Source organism: Oratosquilla oratoria, chromosome 21, assembly GCF_046742065.1.
Source record: "Oratosquilla oratoria isolate Oo_2021 chromosome 21, ASM4674206v1, whole genome shotgun sequence".
Lineage (NCBI taxonomy): Eukaryota > Metazoa > Arthropoda > Malacostraca > Stomatopoda > Squillidae > Oratosquilla > Oratosquilla oratoria.
The window spans coordinates 11,996,118-12,019,289 of NC_134797.1; the positions used below are offsets into that span (position 1 = coordinate 11,996,118).

Sequence of the window (23,172 nt, forward strand, 5' to 3'; positions counted from 1 at the left end):
TATTATTATTGATAGATTGTTTTTTGTTTCCATCTGGAGAGACCACTTAGTGTACATATACACTGCACACACTCACTATTGCCTTCAAAAATAAAAGCAAAACCATACAAAAACTGTTAAATTGTGCAACTGGTAAAACCAAACAGGGAAACCATGTTAAAAAAAAATAATAATATTATTGGGGTCGGATAAAAAAAATCCGACTCCGACTCCTAGTACTCTTAGAAATCCGACTCCGACTCCGCAGCCCTGGTTACTTTGCTTTAGATGAAGTTATATTCCTGTTAAGCTTAGGATTGTGTAAGCAAGGTTAAGTTTTTCAGAGTTAAAGTTAGTTTCATGGTTCAAGTAGGTGTTTTAAGAATGTTTAGTCAGGTTGATGGATGCATTTATCTGTATTTATTTACCTAGTTGTATTTTGCGGGAATGGGAGCTATGCTCGTGGTGTCCCGCCATTGTATCTCGCAGTGTCTAGTTTGCTTTTAAACTCATGAATGGTTTTTGTGCATACTATCTCATTATCCAGTTTGTTCCAAGTGTCCAAAACTCTATGTGGAAAACTGTTTTTCTTCAGTTCTCTTCTATAGCTATGTTTTTTTATTTTCTTTCCATGTCCTCTTGTGTTTCTCTTGTCCCAGTTAAGTAAGTCTTCTCTATCAAGTATCTCTGTGCCTTTCATGATTCTGTAGGTGGTCAGTAGGTCACCTCTCTCTCTTCTTTGCTCCAGTGTCGGTAACTCCAGTTTAGCCAATCTCTCCTCGTGCCATTTTTGTTTTAGATGGTGTAGGCAAAGGTAACTGTGTTAATAAACTGGTTAGATATTGTGTAGGAGATAGGATGACTGTAAGTGAGGTTAGGTTAGTATGTAAGGGTATTTTTACATTTTGTGAATTGGGTTTGTGTAGATATCAGGTTCCTGAAGATTAAGATTGTATAGTCTCAGTTCAGGTTTGTTTAGGGTCAGTTTCAGATGGGTTATGTTTAGTTTATGTAGGTTGATTTTGATTCAATGTGTCGTATTAAGTTCAGATCATGTAGAACTGTAAAGTGTGGGTGATGTTCTGTTTGTGCTCATAATGTCAAGTTTATGTAGATGTGAGGGCTGTGCATGTGAGCTAAGGTGTGGTTTATTTTAAGCAGGTGATGTTATGTTTGTAGTGTGTAGGTAAGATACTGTGAAAGTTATATGTAGATTGTGTAGGGGTTATAAGTGAGGCTATGGGGTATGTAGGATATCTATTCTACATAGATATTCCTCTCATGACAAGCAAGAATCATGTTAGTATGACTGCATTCAGGCCATCATCCTAGCTTTAAAACAATACCAACACAAAATAGGTTTGGCCACTGAAGTAAGTTGCCCCAAATGCTGTCACAACAACTGAGACACCAAACATCATATCTCACACTGCCCTACACTCATACCCAGACAACACTGTATCCCTTCTTTGAGTGATGTACAATCACTAGGGAACCATGGGTCTCCTGCAAGAGAAATGTGAGGCAGTGGATTGATTGATTGTGATGAGGTTAGGTCTTTTATGGAAAGAGGTTAAGTAGTGTGTGTAGGTCAGATCAGGTTTAGTAGAGGAAATCAGTTACAGTTTTGGTATTATATTTAATGGAATTTTGACATTTTAAGAGATATAAAAAGGTCTACCTTATGACGGGCATTGCCATCTTTTGTGTGCAACAAAACCATTTGTACCATTAGAGTTAATTTCATGTCATATAAAAAGGTCTACCTTATGATGGGCATTGCCATCTTTTGTGTGCAACGAAAGCATTTGTACCATTAGAGTTAATTTCATGTCAGATGTTGCAGTAGTAATTTCAGTAGTAGAATGCACAACTGAAAGACAGGAGCTAAGAAGTTTCTTCCTCATTCGTTGAGGTTGAGATAAGGTGACAGGAAGTATAAACTAAGCCAAGAATTCACCTGCTTCTGTTTTTGGCACAGAGTCAAAAATGTCATTGACAGGGGTTCTAAGACAGCAGTGTAGTGTTTACATTTAGGAAATACTGGGTCATTCACTGGTTGCTTCATATGTTGAAGAAAACCTGCTTTGTTGTGCAGTATTAGAACAGTATAATAATGATGTTAGTAATAATTGTTGTTGCTGTCACCTTGTTCCTTTGAGTTTATGGACTGGAAATCCACAGCCCCAAGGCTGCCTACAATGGTTTTTGGGAACTAATTTTGGTCTGATATATGTTGTACTTTGGTGAACTGTTTTTATGTCACCATTTTAATAGAAGGGGAACAGTTATTAGTTGTCATCTCTTCATATGTGAAAAGGTGGAAGAAATACATTGGAAGTTGATAGAGAGAATTTAGGGTCAATCTAGAGACATTGTCATACCCCCCAGAGGGAGTTGAGGATGTGGATGGATTTGGAAATGAACTACAGAAATAATTCTCACGTCCATCGTACAGGATTTTCAAACACAATATACCATTGGTCTTAGGGTGCACTAGAGATACTTATTTGCACCTTAATCCCTGCATTATGATAGTTTGATATTGAGGATGTGGATGAGTATGAAGATGAATAACAAAAATAATTCTCATGTCCATTGTACAGCATTTTCACGTACAATATACTATTGGTCCCGGGGTTGACTAAAGATACTAATTTGCACCATAATGCCTGCATTGTGATAGTTTCATAGATGATATAAGGAAAATGGAAAATATAATAGGACATAATATTAGTATTATGCTGTGCATAAGAAGGAGAAAATATGTGAATGGATAAGAAAATAAAAATGAATAGTATGTTGTAAATATCTCATCAATGCATTGTAGAAGATTAGAAGATTTAAGAACATCAAATGGATTAAAAGATGTGAATGAATAACTAACTAATCAGAATAAGAGCAAGCAAGCACGGTTTAATAACTGAATTGAATACAAAGGGAAGACTTTGAAGGAAATATAAATGAAAGACATTGGTGCATGCGGAAGAGGGTGGTGGGTGGAAGGGTGGCAGATGGGGGTTTGGTGAACTGTATATTGGTACCCTGGAGGGGGGGTAGGGGGAGTTTTGGATGTGGTTGCTCTTAGGGGAGAGAGTGGTGGAATATCAGATAATTTTTTTGGTGGAAGGTGGGTTGAGGGTGGGTGGAGAGGGAGGAAGGGGACAGGTGGGGAGGGAGTGAAGGATAGAGTGGAACTAGGATTGGAGGAAGACTGGGGATGTTTCAAGGAGGGAGTCACAAGGTGTGCAAAGATGGTGTGTGGAACAGGGAGGACAGGGGGAAGTGGGTGGATGTGATTGGTGGAATGATGAAACAAAGAAGGTTGTAGAAGAAAGGAAACGAGCATTCACAGATTGGTTGCAAAATAGGATGAGAGAATCATATGAGAGGTACAAAGAGAAGAGAAATAAGGCATAAGATAAAGGAGAGTAGATGTGAAATGGGGGGAAAGTATGACAGAAAATATTGAAAGAAATAAAAAGATGTTTTGGAAAGAAATTAAGAGAGGAGGGGAGGTGAATCAAGTAGATAAGAAAAGGTAAAAGGTGTAGATGGAAAGATGGTGGTAAGAGGAAGATGGGCAGAGTATTTTAGGGAGCTGTTAAATGTGAAGGAGGATAGGGAGGGAAAGGTAGTTGCAGTGGGAAGCACTAAGAAAATAACAGTGATGAATGAGGAAAATGGTGGAGAAATGAAAAAAGATATAAAGTGAAAGTTGTTAAAATAATGAGAACAAGTAAAGCACCTCTGTTAGATAGATATCATGCAGTGTGTCTAAAAAAAGGGAGGTACAGTGATGGTGGGCTGGCTGATGATGTTGTTTAATGTTTGTCTAAAAGAGGTTAGAGTGCTGGACGACTGAATTAATGCCTGTATAGTTCCACTTTACAATGGAATAGGGGACAAGTATGAATGTAGTAGTTACAGAGGGATCAGTGTTTTGAGTGTAGTTGAGAAGGCTTATGAGAGGGTTTTGATTGAGAGGATTAGGAGAGGAACTGAGGGAGTAATTGGTGAAAAACAGTGTAGATTTAGGAAGGGTAGGGGTTGCGTGGATCAGATTTTTGTGATAAGGTAGATATGTAAGAGAGCTTTAGAAAAAGGTAAGGATGTATTTTGGTTGAGGAAATCTCTGTTCATAGAGAACTGATGATACTGTACTATACTGTGACTGTCCCTCCGTTATGCTGGCCCCCTACCCTTTGTTATTGTCCTATATAATTTCTCTGAATATTAATTTCCTTTCTTTGCCTAACCCTGTATTGGGGGAAAAGAATATTGCGACCAAGTCTTCCCACTTGAGTCGTATGAGGCAACAAAAATGGGACGGGGATAGGACTAGGCATCCTTCTCTCTGTAGCCCCAAAGGGGACATTTCTAGAAAAAAAGTAAAGGCATAAGAGGATCTAGGAGTTTTCCAACCAGCACTCTAAGGTTTGGGTCTTTTAATATGCCTGGATATGGTACAGATGAGAGTAAAGGGGAAGAGATAGGCAGTATGTTTGTGAGAAGATGGATGTGTTGGCATTGAGTGAAACTAAGTTGAAAGGGAGGTGTGAGTGTAGTGGGAGGTTCTCAGGAGTGAAGAGAGAGAAGATGAGGGAGAGAAGGGGTATACAAGTAAGTGAAGAGAAAGGTAAGCATGTAGTGGAGTGGAAGGAGGTTTCTTCAAGGTAAATGTGGATGAAGGTGAAACTGGGAAGGGAGATGTGGGTTTTTGTAAGTGCATATGGACCTGATATTGAGAAGAGTGTAGAGGGAAGGGAGGTTTTTTGGATGGATATAAATGAGTGCATAGAGGGATCAGGGAGAATGTCAATGTAGTGGTATTGGGAGACTTTAATGCCAGGGTAGGAAATGAAGAAATAGACGGAATGATTGGGAAGGGTGGAGTTCCAGGAAAAAATCGTAGTGGAGAGTTGATGATGGAGATGTGTCTAGAAAGAAAGTTGATGATAGCAAATACAGTGTTTAGGAAGAAACCATTTGAAGGATTTAATAGTGGTAAAGTGCAATGGATAGTTGATTCTGTGTACTATTGGTGAGTGTGAGAACTAGAGAGCATGGATGAGTGGAAAGCACTGGAATATTGGAAGAAAGTGACCTACATCATGATGATTTGTGCTGGATTAAAACATTTGGAAATCTTAGCTGCAGCCCAGTGCTCCTTGAATACTGTGAAGGCTGTGAGAAGTGAGCTGGAGAATTGCAACAGAGATGTGGAAGCAGTGGCTAGTAGGAAGGATCATAGCAGGTGTTCTGACTCTGTCCACACAATGAAATTCATCAAGAAGCTGCAAAAGAATGTGCAGCAAGATCCAGGCAAGGCAATGCAGACCTTGGCAAGAGAGATTGGCGTCGGAGTGGCGACTATGAAGAAAGTGCTGAACGAGGATCTTCACTACTCATACAAGAGGCACAAAGGCCAACTAACTCACCACCAAGGCCCAAGAGAACTGCCTTATGAAAGCCAAGAAACTCCTCAACAAGGTCAAACACCTAGTTGTCCTGGGGATGCTCTGGTTCTTCTCAGAAAAGAAGAACTTCTGCCAGGACCAGTTGCACAATGTGCAAAACAGCAGGTGGCTAGCCTACAGTCCACACAAAGTCCTGCACTTCATGAAGACCAAGTTCCCTCAAACTGTGATAGTCTTTGGGTGTATTTCCAGCGAAGACTATGTCATGCCACCCCACATCTTTGAAGAGGGACTCAGACTCACTTCAGATGGATATGTTGAGTTGCTGTCCACTGTTGTTAAGCACTGGGTGGAGAGGGTGGCTGTGGGAAAACCATGCATGTGGCAGTAGGACTCAACTCCGTGTTACACCTCTGGGAAAACCCAGAAGTGGCTGTTTGAGAACTTCTATGACTTCACCAGTCCCAACCTCTGGCCCCCCAACTCTCCTGATTGCAACCCCATGGACTATTATGTGTAGGGCACAATTGAAAAAGACACCAATCATACCACCTGCAACACCAAAGGCGAGCTGATTGCCAAGATCAAACTGGTGTTCAGGTGTCTCTCAAAGGATGTAAAGGCCAAATGCTGGAGGTTCAGGTCCCGCCTGGAGGCCATGGTGGAGGCACAGGGCAGCTTCTTTGAGTGAGCTGTATTTGGTAGAAAATCCTCTAAGAGATGTTTTTTGAATTTTGAGAATACATAAATTTTTGGCCAAGATATGGCATTTTTCTTTCCTTTCCAAAAAAAGTGTCAAATTTATCCTGAACACCCTGTACATGTTCTAAGGGGAGAGAGTTGGGGGAATATCAGATTATTTTTTGGTGAGAGTGGAGGATAGATGGAGGAAGAGGAAAAAAAACGAAGGTAAGGAGGTGCTTAGAGTGAACTGCTTAAATGAGAAAGAAAAGTAGGAGTACAAGAAGAAGCTGAGAGAAGAGTGGAGGGAGCGAAAGATAGAGTAGAACTAGGAGTGAACATAAGGGGGTGACCTAGGATGAGATGGATGGATGGGGTAAAAGGGGGATTGGGAAAAGGGGATGTCTGTTAAGGAAGGACAGGAGAGGACAGAAAATAGGGGTGAATGGAGAATGGTTGTGTACAGATGATACTGTGATGCATAAAAGGGAGTGGGTAGGGGGTGAGGGAGTATGTGTGAAAAATAAATTGATGCAGCCCGAAGGGATTTCTCCCAGTCTTCTCCTTTTCTGCATAAGGGGATGGAGAGGGTGGTCGCCAATTTAATGAAATGGCCTTGCTGTGGATGTGCTATGTCCTCCGACACTTCTGACTCAGGGCAGTGGGTGAGATGCATGGATGATCCATCATCCAGGAGGTGCCAAGATAAGAGGGAGGGAAGGGGGTGGATGGGAGTGAAGTATGTAGGGGATGGAATGGGTGGAGTGGATTTTATGCCTTTGTTTTTTGGCTACCTCCCTTGTAAAGGAGGAAATAGCCTTTGGTATATATATGTATGTATAAGCAGCTTGCATTTCCATTACTTACCATATAAGAAAGTTGGAGGAAGGGATGGTGGGTGGGAAGGTGACGTTGGCCAACACTTCGGTGTATAATTTTAGTGAAAATGAACAAGAGATTGTTCTTTGAACTGTAGTGCCTCACATAGTGTATAATGTTAAGTAGACACAGTACTTGATATGGTTAGATTTTAATTCACAGGTAGCTTTTTCATTGAAAAAAAAAAAAAAGTGTGAAGTTGAGGGTATGAATTACCATACTGATTCTGATCTATGAGGACCTTGTTGTTGTTGTTGTCGTTCCCTAGACTGTCTGTCCGAGCAGTCCCGTCTCCCCAAGGAAGGCCACAGCCGAAACTGGGTTTTCCCACAAATCCTTTATAGAGTGTATGTTGTGTTGTTTGCGTGCATGATTGTGTATAATGCAGTCTTCCATTATGTGTTGTATGGTATGGGGTGAAGTGTTACATCCTGGGCAGCTGTTCACAACACGGTCGTCCAGCCTCTTCTGGTAGCTTAGAAGTGCTGGGTGGTGACCGCATCGCAGTCTGGCCAAGTGGACTCTGTCCTTACGTGGGAGAGAGGATTCAGAAGGTGGATATCAGGGCGTATCGCATGTAGCAGTGTGTTGTCTTTCAGTGTGTTAATGGAGCGGTGAGTGATATGATTATGAATATGTTTCCGGAGGCTGGTATTTGGTGGTTGTGGAGGAAGAGAAGAGAGTATCTGTGTGTAATAAAGGTCTATGGGTGTAGTTTTAATGTTTCTTGGTGTGTGTGGGTGTTCTGCTATGTAGTGTAGCGGGTGTGATGTGTTTGTGGTGGCTGCAGCAAGTGTTTGTGTGCCTCTCATGTCGAGGTGGTCCTTGACTTTGAGGACTTTTGTTTCATGGTGTAAATGGTCTGTAGGTGATGTATTTGTGCAGCCTGTAATTGTTTTTAGGGCTTTGTTTTGTATGATTTGAAGGGTGTTGTGGTGTGTCTCACTGAGATTAGGAGCCCATGCAGGACTCGCATAATTCATCACTGAGCGTATGCATTGTTTGTATATAGTTATATTAGTTTCTTTGTTTTGTCCAAATGTTGTTCCAGTGATTGACTTGAGTGCGTTAAGTCTAGGTGTGCATTTGTTTTTTATGTTTGTGAGGTGTTGTTTGAAAGACATGGATGTATCGTATGTTACACCAAGAATTTTCGGTGTGTTTGTGTGTGGCTATTAGAGTGTTGTTGATGTAGAGATGAGGTATGTATTTGTGTTCTTTTGTCCAGTTGGTGAGAAGTGTTGCTGTAGATTTGGTTGGAGCTATTTTGAGTCTGTTTGTGATGAACCATGTGTTGAGTGTGTCAAGGTAAGGCTGGATTATTTCTGCAGCTTTGTCTGTGTTACGATGTGTGCATGTGATTGTTATGTCGTCTGCGTAGGAAGAGATTTGTATTTCTGAGGTGTCTGGCGTGGGTAAGTCATGCATGTATAGATTAAATAATGTGGGGGATAGAACTGAGCCCTGTGGTACTCCGTTCTTAATGTTTCTGATGTGCGATGATTGGCCATTATATGACACATGAGCATTCCTGCCTGCCAGATAATTGGCCAGCCATCTTTTGGTGTTATTGTGCATGTCTGTGTTATATATTTTATTTGTTAGGTTGTGGCGGGGGATAGCATCAAAAGCTTTACTAATGTCCAATGTTATAAGAAGTGTTCTGTGGTGGGGCCTATCTGAATTGATGCCATCTAAAATTCTTTGTGTGAGGTTTGTCAGAAGAGTGTTTGTGGAGTGTAGTGGCCTAAAACCGTGTTGTGAGTCAGGTGTGACAAGTTTAAGTATTAGGCGTTCAATGACTTTAGAGGGGGTGCAGAGAAGTGTGATTGGGCGGTGCGATGTTGGGATTGTTGGGTCTTTGTTCGGTTTTGGAATGGTGATTATTTTACCATGCTTCCAGATGTCGGGTATAGTGTTGTGTGAATAGCTGTAGTTTGCAATGTTTGTTCAAAATGAAGCCTCCTCAGTTGCACACTTTTATTTATCCTCAACTGGTATACTAACATATTATAGTGTTTATCTCAGATTCTAACTGCCTTGGATACGCCCACCACACAGAGGGGACAGAACACCCCGTACTACAATGCCCTCTATGGATACGGAGCTGCCTAGTGTAGGCCTTATGGTCTCTTGCAGTCTCCTTTATTCTTATGTTCTTAACAATCCATAGACAACAACACAATATGACTTCACTAAGTTACTTTTGGACCCATCGGCTGTTGTTGGTTACCAGAAGACCACGGGTCTTCTGTAGGAGACCAGGGGTAATGAATTGATTGGGATAAATTATATACAAGGTTTTACAGCATTGAAGGAGCTATGTTTTCATCATCACCTTGGGTGCAAGTGTCTTGGATGATGGGTGAATGATGGAATATTTCCAAGCTTGTTTTGGTATTGCAGTGATGGATGTAATTGATATCAAGCCATTAGATAGTTTGTAATATTCCCTGCTTTAATATTTGAGAATCATTAAAATTACACTTGAACCAGTGGAGATGGAGAGGAGATTGGTACTGTAACTGTTGGTCTCTCAGCAAGAGGTGTTCTACAATGCCCTATGTTTTGGTGATATTTTAGTTGTCAAGCTCGGCTACCTTAGAGCCAAACAGGAACTAAGGTTTGAACAGAGGTCACGTAAGTAGGTTATACTGTAGCCAACACTCATCACATATAGTATACCAACACAGGTTAAAAGAAATACAGCAGATGACACATGTTCATTCTGCCAGTTTGCTTTGCACGCCCTTTTACTAATTTTCTCCACTGTTACATTTCCAGAATGTTTTATGTAAACATGAATTATTAAGATGCATCTTGTGAATGTTTTGTATCTTTACAGAGTCATCCATCCCACAAAGATGCTCTATGGGATGATGGCCATGGGTATTGCATTCAGCCTCTTCTTCTATCTGACAAATAATAAGCAACCCGCCAGTCAGTTCAAAAAGGATCATCCAGTCATCTCCGTAGTGGCCATCATCATGGGAGGCTACTTCATCGTATACCTCCTGGGCTCAGTGTTGGTCTTTCTCTTTGGCATTCTCTTGCCAATCATAGGTAAGTTTGAAGAACTTGTCATTGGAAGTTAGCAATACATACATTCATACATATACCAAAGGCTTTTCCCCCCTTTACAAGGAAGGTAGCCAAAAAACAAAGGCATAAAATCCGCTCCCACCTATTCCATCCCATATACTCCTATCAACCCCCCTCCCTCCTCTTATCTTGGCTCCTCCTGTGGATGATGGGTCATCCCTGCATCTTGCCCACTGCCATGGGTCAGAAGCAGTGTTGCAAGACACAGCACAACCACAGCAAGACCATTTCATTAAATCGGCACCCCCCCCCCTCCCCGTTCCTCTCGTGCAGAAATGGAGTAGATGGGAGAAATCCCTTCAGGCTGCATCAATTTATTTTTCACACATCACACATACTACCTCACCCCCCATCCCCACTCCCCCTTATGCATCAAAACATCATCCATACACAACCATTCTCCATTCACCCCTATCTTCTGTCCTTTCCTGTCCTTCCTCAACAGACATTTCCCTCTTTCCCAATGCCTCTTTTACCCCATCTATCCATCTCATCCTTGGTTGCCCCCTCATTTTCATGCCTTCTACCTCTGCCTTCCACACCTCTTTTACTAATTTTTCTTCACTCATTCTTTCCATGTGTCCAAACCATCCCAATATTCTTTCATCAACCCTATCTCCCAACTCCCTTTCCACCCTCGTTCTCCTCACCTTCTCGTTTCTCACTCTATCCAGCCTAGAAACCCATATACTTCTCAGGCACCTCATCTCAAACACATTCAAACTCCTCTCTTCCTCTCTTATGTTCTATGTTTCTGCCACATACAGTGCTGTTGGCACAATCACTCTTTCGTACAATCTCCTCATAGCATCCATTCCCAAATGTCTATTTCTCATCACACTTTTCAATCCCCCAAGGCATTTACTTGCTTCTCTCAACCTACATTCTACCTCCACCTCCACTCCTCCCTTTCCTGCCACATTCACACCCAACTATATAAAAATATCCACTTCCTCCAGTCCCTCTCCCTTAATACTTACTGCCAGTAGGCCTCCACTTTCTCCCCTTGTACATTTCATCACCTTACTTTTACCCACATTTATCTTCAACTTTCTTCTTTCACACACCTTCCCAAACTCTGTCACTAACTTCCTCAATCCCTCCTCTGATCCTGCCACAAGTGCAGTGTTGTCAGCAAACAACAACTGACTTATCTCCCACTTTTCTCCATTTTCTTTAACCATCTCCAATCCCCAACCCATTACCCTTGCATTTACCTCTTGCACCACCCCATCCATGTATGAATTGAACAGCCAAGGTGACATAACACATCCCTGACAAAGTCCCACCTTTACCTCAAACCACTCACTCTCTCCATTTCTGATTCTAACACAAGCTCCACTTGTGTTTACCCTAGGATAGATATTGTGAATGTCATTGTATACATGGTGAGTTTTGATGGATAAATGTTGTTGGTGTGAGGGTATATTCCAATATTAAAGTTTGCTGACTACCTTGTGCTGTGCATTCCTGATAAAATAGAAGGTACATATTTACAGGGCTAGAGTTGAGGGAATGGAAAGGGATGCCAGCTTCATACTTTGGTTGTTTTCCACACAACAAAGTAATGTAGGACTTAACAGTTGCTCATGTTATCCTTGTCATTAAACTTTGGAATCAAATAGTATCTTGCTGTGCATATTTACCAAGATTTTAATTTTTTAATTAATGTGGTAGGACTTTGCATAATGTTAGCCATAAAATGTCAACTAAATATAGTATTATTTGTAATAAATCCTTTGTTACCATTATTGGAATCCTTCAAAATTGCTTGCGAGCGGCAAGAATAAAAAGAAGAGTGTCACCTGATAAGGAAAGGATAATTCAAGATAGGCTCTATCCCCTGTGCTATCAAATGTATTTCATTGAAATTCATAGAATTGCATGGCAGCAGCCAAAATGAAAGGGAAAATGTCCCAAAATAAGGAAAGGGTTCATGTTATGGCTGATGTGTTTGTAATCGAAAGAAGTGGAACTTAAGGTATTATAAGCCTGTTGCATAGTAAGCAAGGTCAAATTGAGAATGTAACATGTAAAAACTGGCATTGCAGTACTTTGTGTTATTTGGTGGGGGAGCCTTCACCAATTTCACATATTTATCAAAGAAATTCTTGTACTAAGAAGTGAGTGAGAATTGAGTAAATGTGTACCCCCCCTGCAAAACCTCTCATGAACTAAGAGTGCACACACCCCAGGTGGGGAGGGGAACCTCTTTTCTAATAATTAATTAACCACTTAACTACCAAAGGGGTAACACACAGTTGGATGAATTAATCTGGCAACAAAGTAAGAGTGTAAATACCACACTGTATAAACAAAACTTTAACACTGGTACTGAAGGAGTAACACATAGCTGAATAAAATAGCTTGGTGGCTGCCAGTATCAAGGGATAAATACCATATGCTATGGAAGCTGTGTCTTGTGACACTGCTTCTGACCCAGGGCAGTGGACAGGATGCAGGGATGACCTGTCATCCAGGAGGTGCCAAGATAAGAGGGAGGGAGGAAGGTGGAGGGGAGTGGAATATATAGGGGGAAAAGCCTTAGGTATATGTATGTATTTATGTATGTATGGAAGTTGTTAACTGCATCAGAAAATCTTTAGTCAGGAAAGTCTGATGGCGTTGATTTGTTCTTTTTACACCAATTTGTCTGAACATTTCTCCTTTAAGCACCCAGAATAGTTGGTTTAAGTTTCTAGAATTTCATCTGGATGTAAATCTTAATTTTCTATTTCTCTCTTTATAATCACATTTGCGTTTTAGGAACCAGTTGCTTGTGGCAGTCCTCCTGCAAATGTGTCATGTAGTTGTAAATGAAAAAAAGAATTAGTGGGTCCTAAGTGATAAAGTGGAGGTGACTGTATAATTAATAGTTACAGAGAAAGAGAGAACAAGAGCAGATATTTCATTGCAGAAAGTTGCCAAGGGGTGGGAAGATAAGATAAGGTTTACAAGATAAATATAAAAGATAACAAGATAAGAATGCCAGAGGTGTTAATCATACGTGACAAGAATTTGTCGTCCCAGGTGTCTCTTGTACTCATGGCTCCCAAGTAATGTAATGTAGTTTATATGTATATATTAAGAGTAGGGAAGATCGCTGGCTGAGCGGGTTAGGGCATCGTTACTTGCTGCGAAGGTCGAGGTGAGGGCGGTTCGAATCCTGCCACCGGCGAAGTTGAACCAAGGGCATGGTTCATTAAGACGAAAATGTAGTAGCACATTTAGTAAAATGCTGAAGAGGACCACAGTAGTGGTTGAAATATACAGTTCGTCTGTTTCTTTTGCTTTGTTTCTCCGACAGTGGGTAATTTAAAACATGGTTCATTAAATTCCACGTCTACAAAAGCCCTCTGTGAGGGGCACTGTCCTAGCCTCCTGATAAGGGGGGAGTGTGTGACGTTAAACCATATCAAGTACAGTATATATAAAGTATACAGGAAATTATTATGACACTAGAGATAGGGAATTGAGTAAACATAACTTGATTTATAATGTCGGATCAAAGGTGTGGCTAACATGGCTGAACCTTTAAGCATGTTGCCTTTCATAGAGGGTTCAAATCTGCTAATGATCTGAACTTTGCTCATTGTGGCAATACCTTTTATCTCCTTTCCATATCTCTCTCTCTCTCCCCTCTCTCCATATCTTATTCTTGCTCTCTCTCTCACCTCTCTCTCCATCTCTCACCTCTCTCTCCTCTCTGTCTCCATCTCTCTCTCTATCTCTCTCACTCTATCTCTCTCCTCTCTCTCAATCTCTTTCCTCTCTCTCAATCTCTCTCCATCTCTCCTCTCTCTCTCTCTATATATATATATATATATATATATATATATATATATATATATATATATATATATATATATATATAATCTCCATCTCTCTCTCTCTCTCTCTCCATATCTCTCTGTAGATTTGTAGTTTCTATCTACATTTAGTAATTGAGTACTGGTGCTTGGAAAAGCAAACTTGATGGATTTTCTTTGCTTTAATGCCCCAGTCTTTTCTGGTTTATACATGCATGTAACCTCCAAAGAAGCCTCTGGGGGGTTGACAGAATAACTATTTTTATACATTCATATTTTTATACAAGGGGTTGTCATATTCACATTTGGGTACATGTTAAAAACAATGTTTATTGCGTTGGTTGGGTGACGATGGTAGACGCGTCTATTGTAGTTGGGAAGCGCGAGGTCCATTGTCTGAACAGGTATTAGGGCATTGTCTGGAAAGCCTAGTCCTCAGGTCACTGGAGACAAAGGAATGTCCTTTGGAAGCAGATCCTGAGGACAATGGAGAATATCCCTTGAGAGTTGATTTGAGTTGTTAGAGTACTGCTCACACCATATGCATGCGTGCACACCTGTGCACATTGGACATCGAAGGGGTTGACAACATCTCCATATCTCTGCTCTACTCTGCTTTGCTCTTTCCCATCCCCTGTCTGGTCTCTCCCCCCCCCCCACCTATTCTGCTTTCTTTTAGTGTGTGTGTATATTTTTACTCAGTCAGGGTAACATGTATATATGTATAGTATATTGTATTTAAGTAAGGAAACAATATTTCCACTTGAAATTAATATTCTAATGTCTACTTTCCAGTGATCTTCATTCATGCATCCATGAGACTTCGCAACTTGAAAAACAAAATCATCAACAAAGTGGAGTGGCTGGGAATGAAGCGAACACCAATGGGAATCTTTCTCGACTTCCTCGGTCTTGAACAGGATTTTACAATGTAGGAACATGAGCTGAACTACAGACTCGCAAACTGACCGACTTGAGACTTCTTGACTTTCATATCTCGACTTTCTTGCCCATCAGATCATTGTGATGAGTTGAAACACATTCTTGCTAACTGGTAGTATCTGAGGTGGGGATAAGGTTGGTTGGGTTGTCGGTAATCTATAGGAGCTTGTTTTATTCAAGTGTAAAAAAAATATTAAAATTGGTCATGGATAGTTGTTATTTGGAGTGCTTAAGTTAGTGTTAGGTGTACAGTATTTGATATGGCTCTACCAGACTTGACATGACACAAGACATATTTATTCACTGTTTACTGTGTGGGATAAATATGAAGATTGGCCATATTGTTCGATTATTTTAAGTTGAGAGTGATTGTAAGTACCATAGTTTAGATCAGATACCAAAACATAGTAGGGTTCTCAACAGTTTCCCTGCTGTAATCCTGTTTTTGAGGCTATAAAAAATATAGTGATATGTACAAATGCATTATTGATGTAAAGTATCTGGCTGAATATCAGTTTGTTGATATATAATTGTGCACAACTTCATGCCAATTCCTGTGGATCAAGATTTTATCAGTGTAATCTACAAAGGAAGTGATGAAATATTTACTGATCAGCTGGGAAATTGATGAAAGAACTGTCGCTAAAACTTAGTTTTAAGACCTTTTTCAAATTTTTTATGAATATTTTGTCTGAAGATATTTTGAAACTTGTACTTTATGGTTTTACAGCATAGGTTCTTGAAAGTGTGTACTGTGCATGATATGATGAAGTATAATCAGTGTTTAATGTTTACCATCTAATGACAAGTTATTGATCTACAATATAGTGAAGAGGTCATACAGTGCTGGAGTATAAAGAATGAATAATTATAGGCAGAATACCATCTTTAAGTGTTAATAACTTTTTTGCACATTTAATGGTTTAAGAGTCCTAATACAATTTCCTCCTATTTTCATTTGTAGTTATATCCTAGGGAAGTTCAAATGGATATTTTACTGGCCCACTTTTTCTGTATCACGAACATTACAGATTACAGTGAAATTTGTGTTAAGAAAATCTGTCTAGATATAACGAGTTGGATATACTTTAGAAGCGTGGTATTGAAATATGAATTGCTGAGTGAATGCTGGTTGTACATGCAGCATAATAGCTTTAATTGTGAGTGAAGTGAGTTGATTTTGGTAGGTTCTCTTTGGTTGTACTTCTTTAGCATTTGCTTAGTAATTTTGAGCATATATAGAATTTATAGAATGTGTACATACATGCAGAATCATATACACTTTCACACATGCACAGCACACAAACGTGCAACTAAATAAATTGAATTTAACATACAAATACTTTACACATTACATGCAGTCACATTCATAGGTCTTCTGTCCTGTGATTTTCAGTGTAATAGTTATTGCTCATTTTGATATACATACAAGTAATACCTTATGCTGTTGAGTGAATATTATCTAGAAAATATAAGGAAAAAATTTGGCAACAGAGTTTTATGTTTGCATATAGAAAATCATGAAACAGGTAAGACTTTTGAATGCAGATGTACATCCACACATGTGTTATAGAAAAAAGAGAAAGACAATATTTAGATGAACACATATGTTTTTCCATCCCCATTCCTTTAGGATAATGTGCATTCTGACCAAATAATAGTCAGAGCAGTAGATATACTCCTTCATCCATCATACATTTAGTGCCAGTCATTAGTATGAAACTTGTATTTTGTAGATGTACACTTCATGTTCAAAGTGCCATCACAAAATTGGCTTGGTCATGTATTAATTTTTCATATGGGCTTCATGAATGTTTTTGTTCTGAAACAGATAGCCCATGAAAGGCTAATCAAAATATAGGTTGATATATAAATGTACTTCTCCAGTTGAACATATCTAAAGTGCTAGAAAATCTTCTATAAATGTCCATTTACTTTGGATTTATTAGCATTGCCACAGTGTATATGGAACCTTCATATATAGTTCCCATGGCTTTTCCCACATGATGTATATTACCTATTAATCGAGATCATGACTAGTGACCTGCTCCTCAGTTGCAGGTGAGGCAGTTAAGTCATCAGGTCAGTTGTATACTAATGAGTTTGTTTCTTTGATGTGCTGCACTTTGTTTTTATTGCTGTGTTCCTGGAGGCCCCTAAGGTAATTTTGGTGTTGATGCAAGTTGTATGTTGTTTTCCCTTTCAGTCCCATAGAAACTGAGGCAGTGAATCCTGAAGTTACTTAATGCACAATCTATTTCCTGTCCATGCAAAACTTGGCTGGTATTGTTTGGGTGATTCAGCAGCAGGGGAATGCTTTCAAGTTAAAAAACAATGAATGAGTAATTGTATGTACCAATGGCATTTTACCCAACATATGAGGAATAATGAAGCCAGTGACTGAATATAGTATTGCTAATTCAACTACATTCATTTATATTATTTTAAGTAATCTGCATATTCCCAAATTACCCAAACAACACAAAGATAGGTTCTGTAAGGAAATTGAGCAGACTGAACATTTGCAGATGTTTGAGTGCACACTTGTATGATCCTACTGTAAATTGGCTTGAGCTACATACCTGATGAAGACATTAGCAGTACTGTTTGTACAGTGAAATTGGAAGGATGAATTCAGTAATGATAGGATCAAATACCCACTGTTTACATGTGGATAAGTTTAATGACAAAATTTAGTCATTAATCATGTACTTTTCAAAGATATTTTGTATTTTCCTCGAAAAAATGAATCCCTTGATTCTTGTCATCTCTCCAATATGTTATTTTTTTCTCTGTAGAGGGGTTTACCATAGCAGCTAGAACTTGACGGACAGTAAGTTGTATACATAGTTAAAAATGCAGCTAAAGTGTAAATGCAGTTGGTCCTGCTATTGTCTTTATCAATATTACATTCCTTAAAATCGTTTTACACCAACTTTGTTGACTTGGTATTTGCATTAAAAACAAACTGATCTTGACATTTGTTTTCATACTGAACTCGTTATAATTAGTGGAGAGTACATAACTTGGATAAATTTTTATCAGCAAACAAAAATACCTGGTGTAGCCTGAGCAAAGCATGAAATACAGTAGTATTTGGTACAAATATTGATTTTTATTTTTGGCTGTCAGGGGTGTCGCATTAATTCAGCCAGTGAATCTCATAAAAAGGTACCGCTGATAGATTTGTTCAGAGACTGCGGAATTCTTGAACCTTGGTTTCTGTAGTATGACGTGATGAAAAAAGCATGACTTGAATGGTACTATGCATGTATTTATTTCTCACCTCTATTTGTGTGCTAGTAGTGATTCTTCACCCGGCGCACAGAGAAGATGGTTGTGTTCTGTCTTTACATGCATCTTTGGCTGTAGGTTCAGGCCAAGTTTTTTTTCTGGGTATTTTCGTAATTGATTTTCTATCTTGTTTAATTTTTTTTTCATATCAACACCTTCATCTTGTCCTAATCCTCCTTCCACTTTCCACAGTCTTCAGAATGGTTACCATTACTAGCTAAATAGAACAAATTGTTGTATATGGTACAGTTGTCTTAAATGAGGCACTGATCTCAGAATCTCCAAGTATATTTTGATTTTCACAGTTTGCTTATTCTAAGATTTTTTCATTGTATATGAGTATAAATACATATAAAACAAATTATTAAAGTATATCTTTCAAAGTTTTAAGTAGCCATGTTGAAAACCAATTAATGTCCAAGTGAATACAGTAGAAATCAGGATTGTTTAAAGTTGAGGGATACACATTCCTTGGAATGTGAACATTGAAATGGATTGTATTTTTTTTTTTTTTTTTATGATGATTGTGATGGAGTGGTGGGATGATGAAGCAAAAAAGGTTGTAGAAGAGAAGAGACAAGCATTCACAGATTTGTTGTGAAATATAATGAGAGAATCACGCGAGAGATACAAAGAGAAGAGAAGTAAAGCATAAGGAAGCAACAATGAGATGTGAAATGGGGTAAGAGTGTGACTGAGAATTTTGAAAGTAATAAAAATATTTTTGGAAGGAAATTAAGGAAGAGGAGGCGAATCAAGTAGAGAAGAAAAGGTAAAAGGTGCAGATGGAGAGGTGATAATGGAATAGCCAGCAGTAAGAGGAAGATGGCAAAGTATTTTAGGGAGTTGCTAAATGTGAAGGAGGATAGGGAAGGAAAGGTAGTTGCAGTGGAAGTGCTAAGAAAATGACAGTGATGAATGAGGAAAATGGAGGAGAAATAAGAAAAGATGAAGTGAAAGCAGTTATTAAAATGATGAGAGCAGATAAGGAAGGAAGGAGAAGACAGAAGATATGGGTGAATGAAGAATGATTGTTTATGGATGGGTGGGAATGGACTTATGCCTTTGACTTTGGCCATTTCCCTTGTAACGGGGAGAATGCCCTTGGTATATATATGTATGTACAGTACTACCTCTCATTATCGGATGTTAATTAGCTGTGTTTTCGGTGTTTTGGTGCTGTTGTTTAGTGTGTGCAATCACTATGCCACCCAAAAACCACTCCAAATCAAAGGATTATTCACATCAACGAACACCGTTACCCCCCCTTTTAGTCCATTAATGAGAGGTAGTACTGTACGTATTATTATTACACTGTAACCTTTGTCTCACCTGTACCACAGTAAGGGCTTGTCTGAATTCCACATTATGACATGAATACTAGATGTACATCTTCCATCACTAAAGCAAGAGCAGTTGTGTAGCAAAATTTTAGCATAGTTTGTATATTTTGTATATGATTTTTGTAGACATTTAGGTACAACAGTAAGATGTAAGTTTTTATGTCTGTTTTGGTTGCATGATTTAGTGTAGTTTATGATTTAGACCAGAAAGCTCTTTTACATTTGCCATCATTCAAGGGATCTGGGAAGATCTTTTTGTGGACATGTGTGATCATTGTTTACTCATAACAAAGAATCTTATTGCAAGTTTTGTTGTGCAGGTGTTATTTATTGATTGAAAAGTAAAATCATATTAATTGAGGAGGATTGTTTTATTCTTATTATTTATTTAACTTTTTTTTTTTTGTCTAGTAGCTCATATGATTGCTTACATTAACACACAGAGGTATGAAAGACTAACTTTTGTTTTCCCCACCTTTTTTTTTTTTCTTTTTTAGAATTATTATTGCACAATTTTGACCATACCAGTACTGTAGTTTTACATATTATTTTCTTCATCTTTTTAGGTCAAAACTGAATGTTTTGAAAGAGCTCAGCCCTGATGCTATCTCCCGTTTGAAGCTGAAATAAATCTTCCTGCTTTCTACCACATGTGGCAGAATAGAATTTGAGAGCTCTGCATGTGGCAGACCTATACTCAGCCCTCTTCTGCACACAGTCATAAATCAGACATTTTCCCACATGTGGTAGTAATTCATACTATTCTACCATTTGTGATGATAAACCTACAGTGCCTTTTCTTCCTCAACCCTCACTCAGCTTCTGTGTTGTTTGCTTATTTTGCAGGAATTTTACAGTCTGAGATATACTTTCATAATGTTCTTGGTTGCAAGATGTTAAGTAGACTGCATGTAAATGTGTCAGGTGCATAATTAAGATGAAATAGTGGGAATATTTTGGTTGTCAACTTGTGTGCTCTGCTGTAGACTGATGTTCTTTTAGTAGCTCTTACCCAGATGCAGATAAGTGAAGGTTTTGTTGTGGGATGTACCTGAACTTTTTACTAAATTTTGGTGGTGGTCTTGAGCATGTTTTATGGTTATTTATTTTTTTTCCTCTCTTTGCCGAGGGTCGCAACAATGATGTATTAATTGCTTAACAGATTAAGTCAAATTTCTGCTTACCTGTACTATAAACCAAATTGTAAAAATGTATGATGACACTGCTTTACCTAAGAAATGAAATATTATTTCTCAGGAAAATAATTTTTGTCTTTGTGATTCATTGTTAATTTGTGCATGAAGATGGTTTTGTTTGGTTTGTCTTGAAAGTTTTCAGTTTGTGAATGAATTAAGATGACTGATTTAAAGTTTGTCTGCAAGTGATAAAAGCATGTGATATACATATATACATCATGTGGGTTGTCTCGACTATGGTGGCATTTTACCCCCCTTTAATGTACGACATATGTTATGTTCCAGTTAAGAACAGTTGCTGTAATGCAGATGACAGGGCAGGCACTAGGCTCAAATGAGGACTCGTTCAAGACCATTCTTCACCTAACCTTGAGTAGGAACTGTTGCCTCGAGTTTTGTTGACTGGAAATCCACAACCCCACAGTAGTTAGCAATAGTCCCTGGTTTTATATATATATATATATATATATATATATCTGATATGAAACATTGGTTTCTTCCCTGTGTTTTGATATTTCTGAGTTTTCTTTAAGAGAATAAGGGCAGGAAAATTGGTTTAACTTGATAAAGATCTTGAGCCAAGTCTGGATATTGAGTGCCAGCATCTGGACTGTACCTTCAAATAGAAGTGAGGGTGTGGACGAGTTTTGAAGACAGATACTGTGGAGGTTATTATCGTAATCATTCATGATGTTGAACCATCACTTTCGGGGATCCATTGTTGGTCCCCTAAAGACATCCCCCTTTATAAGGGGGATGGCTAAGAATACGCACCCACATCATAAATAAGACCACTTATCTGATCTTTGTACCACAGGGATGATGGGACTCCCTGCCTCCTATAACAGCATTGCATTGGTCAAAAGCAATGTAGTGAGACAGCTTGACAGCAGGGGCCAATAAGTGGACCTTCTTTATATGGCAACTCCTTCCTTGTGGGCCATTTCATAACTGGAACAAAATCTGTCACAATGTTTAAGGGGATAAGATTTAATCCTTCCACTTCGTAGGGTTTTTTTCTTTAGTTGAATGAAATCAAGTGGCAACAGCTGGAGTAAATATGCAAGTCTTGATTAGCATGGAAAACATAACGGAAATCACAGCATAATATTTATGTACATATCCTCAGAATTTATTTACTCCATTTTTCTTTCTTAAACTGTTCTTTCCATAATCACAGCTTTTGTGTATAATTATGATTAAAAAATGCAACTGGAGAGTAGCTGACACAACATTAAGGATGAAGTAGTAGTATTTTTGATGTTGCTATGTCTTTGAAGCTTACTTTTGAGGTTAGTGGAATTTTACCTGTTAATGTCATTTACCTTTTACTTTAGGGTCTTTTGTATCAGTTTGTATTAGATGAAGACAGTGAGGCAGTCCATTTTGTAGAACGTTAGCATGGAAGCTCATTAAAAAATATTCTTTGAACTACTTCCGTTGACATTACTGTGAGAACTTCATATGTGGGTTTGGAACCATATCCTTGTGGACAAATATGGTTTAGAATTTTTGTTGTTGTGTCCCATTTATCAAAATATATTGAGCTTAGAATTATATATTTGTTTGACTGACTTCCCTTTCTCTTATGATTTAGAAGACTGTGAAGTTTATTTTGAATAGAGACTTCAGTCAGTCAACCAGCTGCCATGGTTCTCCTATAGGAAACCTGGGACCTCACAGGTCACTTAATGAAGAAACTGGAATTGTCTGGTGTGATCAAGCACAAGACAGGGACTGCACATGGGATGTCTGGTGCAGGATGGGTACCAGCACAGACACCAGGCACATAAGATAGATATTTATGTGGGAACTCTTATAGAAACGTTAAATGATTACATACATACAGTGAGACCTCTCATTAACGGATGTTTATTAGCTGTGTTTGCGGTGTTTTCGCTGTGTTTTTGGTGCTGTTGTTTAGTGCGTGCAATCACTATGCCACCCAAAAATCACTCCAACTCAAGGATTATTCACATCAACGGACACCATTATCCCCCTTTTAGTCTGTTAATGAGAGGTAGTACTGTAATTCCATTTCCACCCATTTCATCCCCACCCACTCCACTCCCACTCACCACCCCTCCTTCCCTCCTTCCTTCCTTCCCTCTTTTCTTGGCTTCCTCTGGGGGACAGGTCATCCCTGCATCTCACCCATTGCCCTGGGTAAAAAGCAATGCAACAAGACACAGTACATCCACATCAAGGCTGTTTCATTTAATCAGCGACCTCCCTCTATGTCTCCACAAGCAGAAAAAAGAGAAGACAGTGAGAAATCACTTTGGGCTGTATCACAATATCACTCATACATAATGACTCCCTAACCCCTCCATCCTCCACACACTTCTTCCATGCATCACAGCATCATCCACATACAACCATTCTCTACTCGTCCCCAATCTACTGTCTTCTCCCTTCCTCAACAGACATCCCCCTCTTTCTCAATTCCCCTTTGACCTCATCCATCCATCTCATCCTTGGTTGCCCCCTCCTGTTCACTCTATCCACCTCTGCTTTCCACATCTCT

General features: G+C 39.1%; 1 protein-coding gene across 2 annotated transcripts in view; it reads left to right on the forward strand.

Moving 5' to 3' along the window:
• Positions 1 to 22,202, forward strand: part of Jwa (PRA1 family protein Jwa) — a 35,983-nt gene extending 13,781 nt beyond the window's left edge. Inside the window, exons 2-4 of one of the 2 annotated variants that reach the window (XM_076204306.1) lie at positions 9,805 to 10,022; positions 14,666 to 14,801; positions 20,016 to 22,202. In XM_076204306.1, coding sequence (XP_076060421.1) covers positions 9,805 to 10,022; positions 14,666 to 14,801; positions 20,016 to 20,079 — 418 coding nt within the window. In that variant the 3' untranslated portion in view covers positions 20,080 to 22,202. The remainder of the gene's footprint in view (positions 1 to 9,804; positions 10,023 to 14,665; positions 14,802 to 20,015) is intronic. The other variant, XM_076204307.1, reaches the window with a different exon arrangement.
• Positions 22,203 to 23,172: the final 970 nt, after the last annotated feature.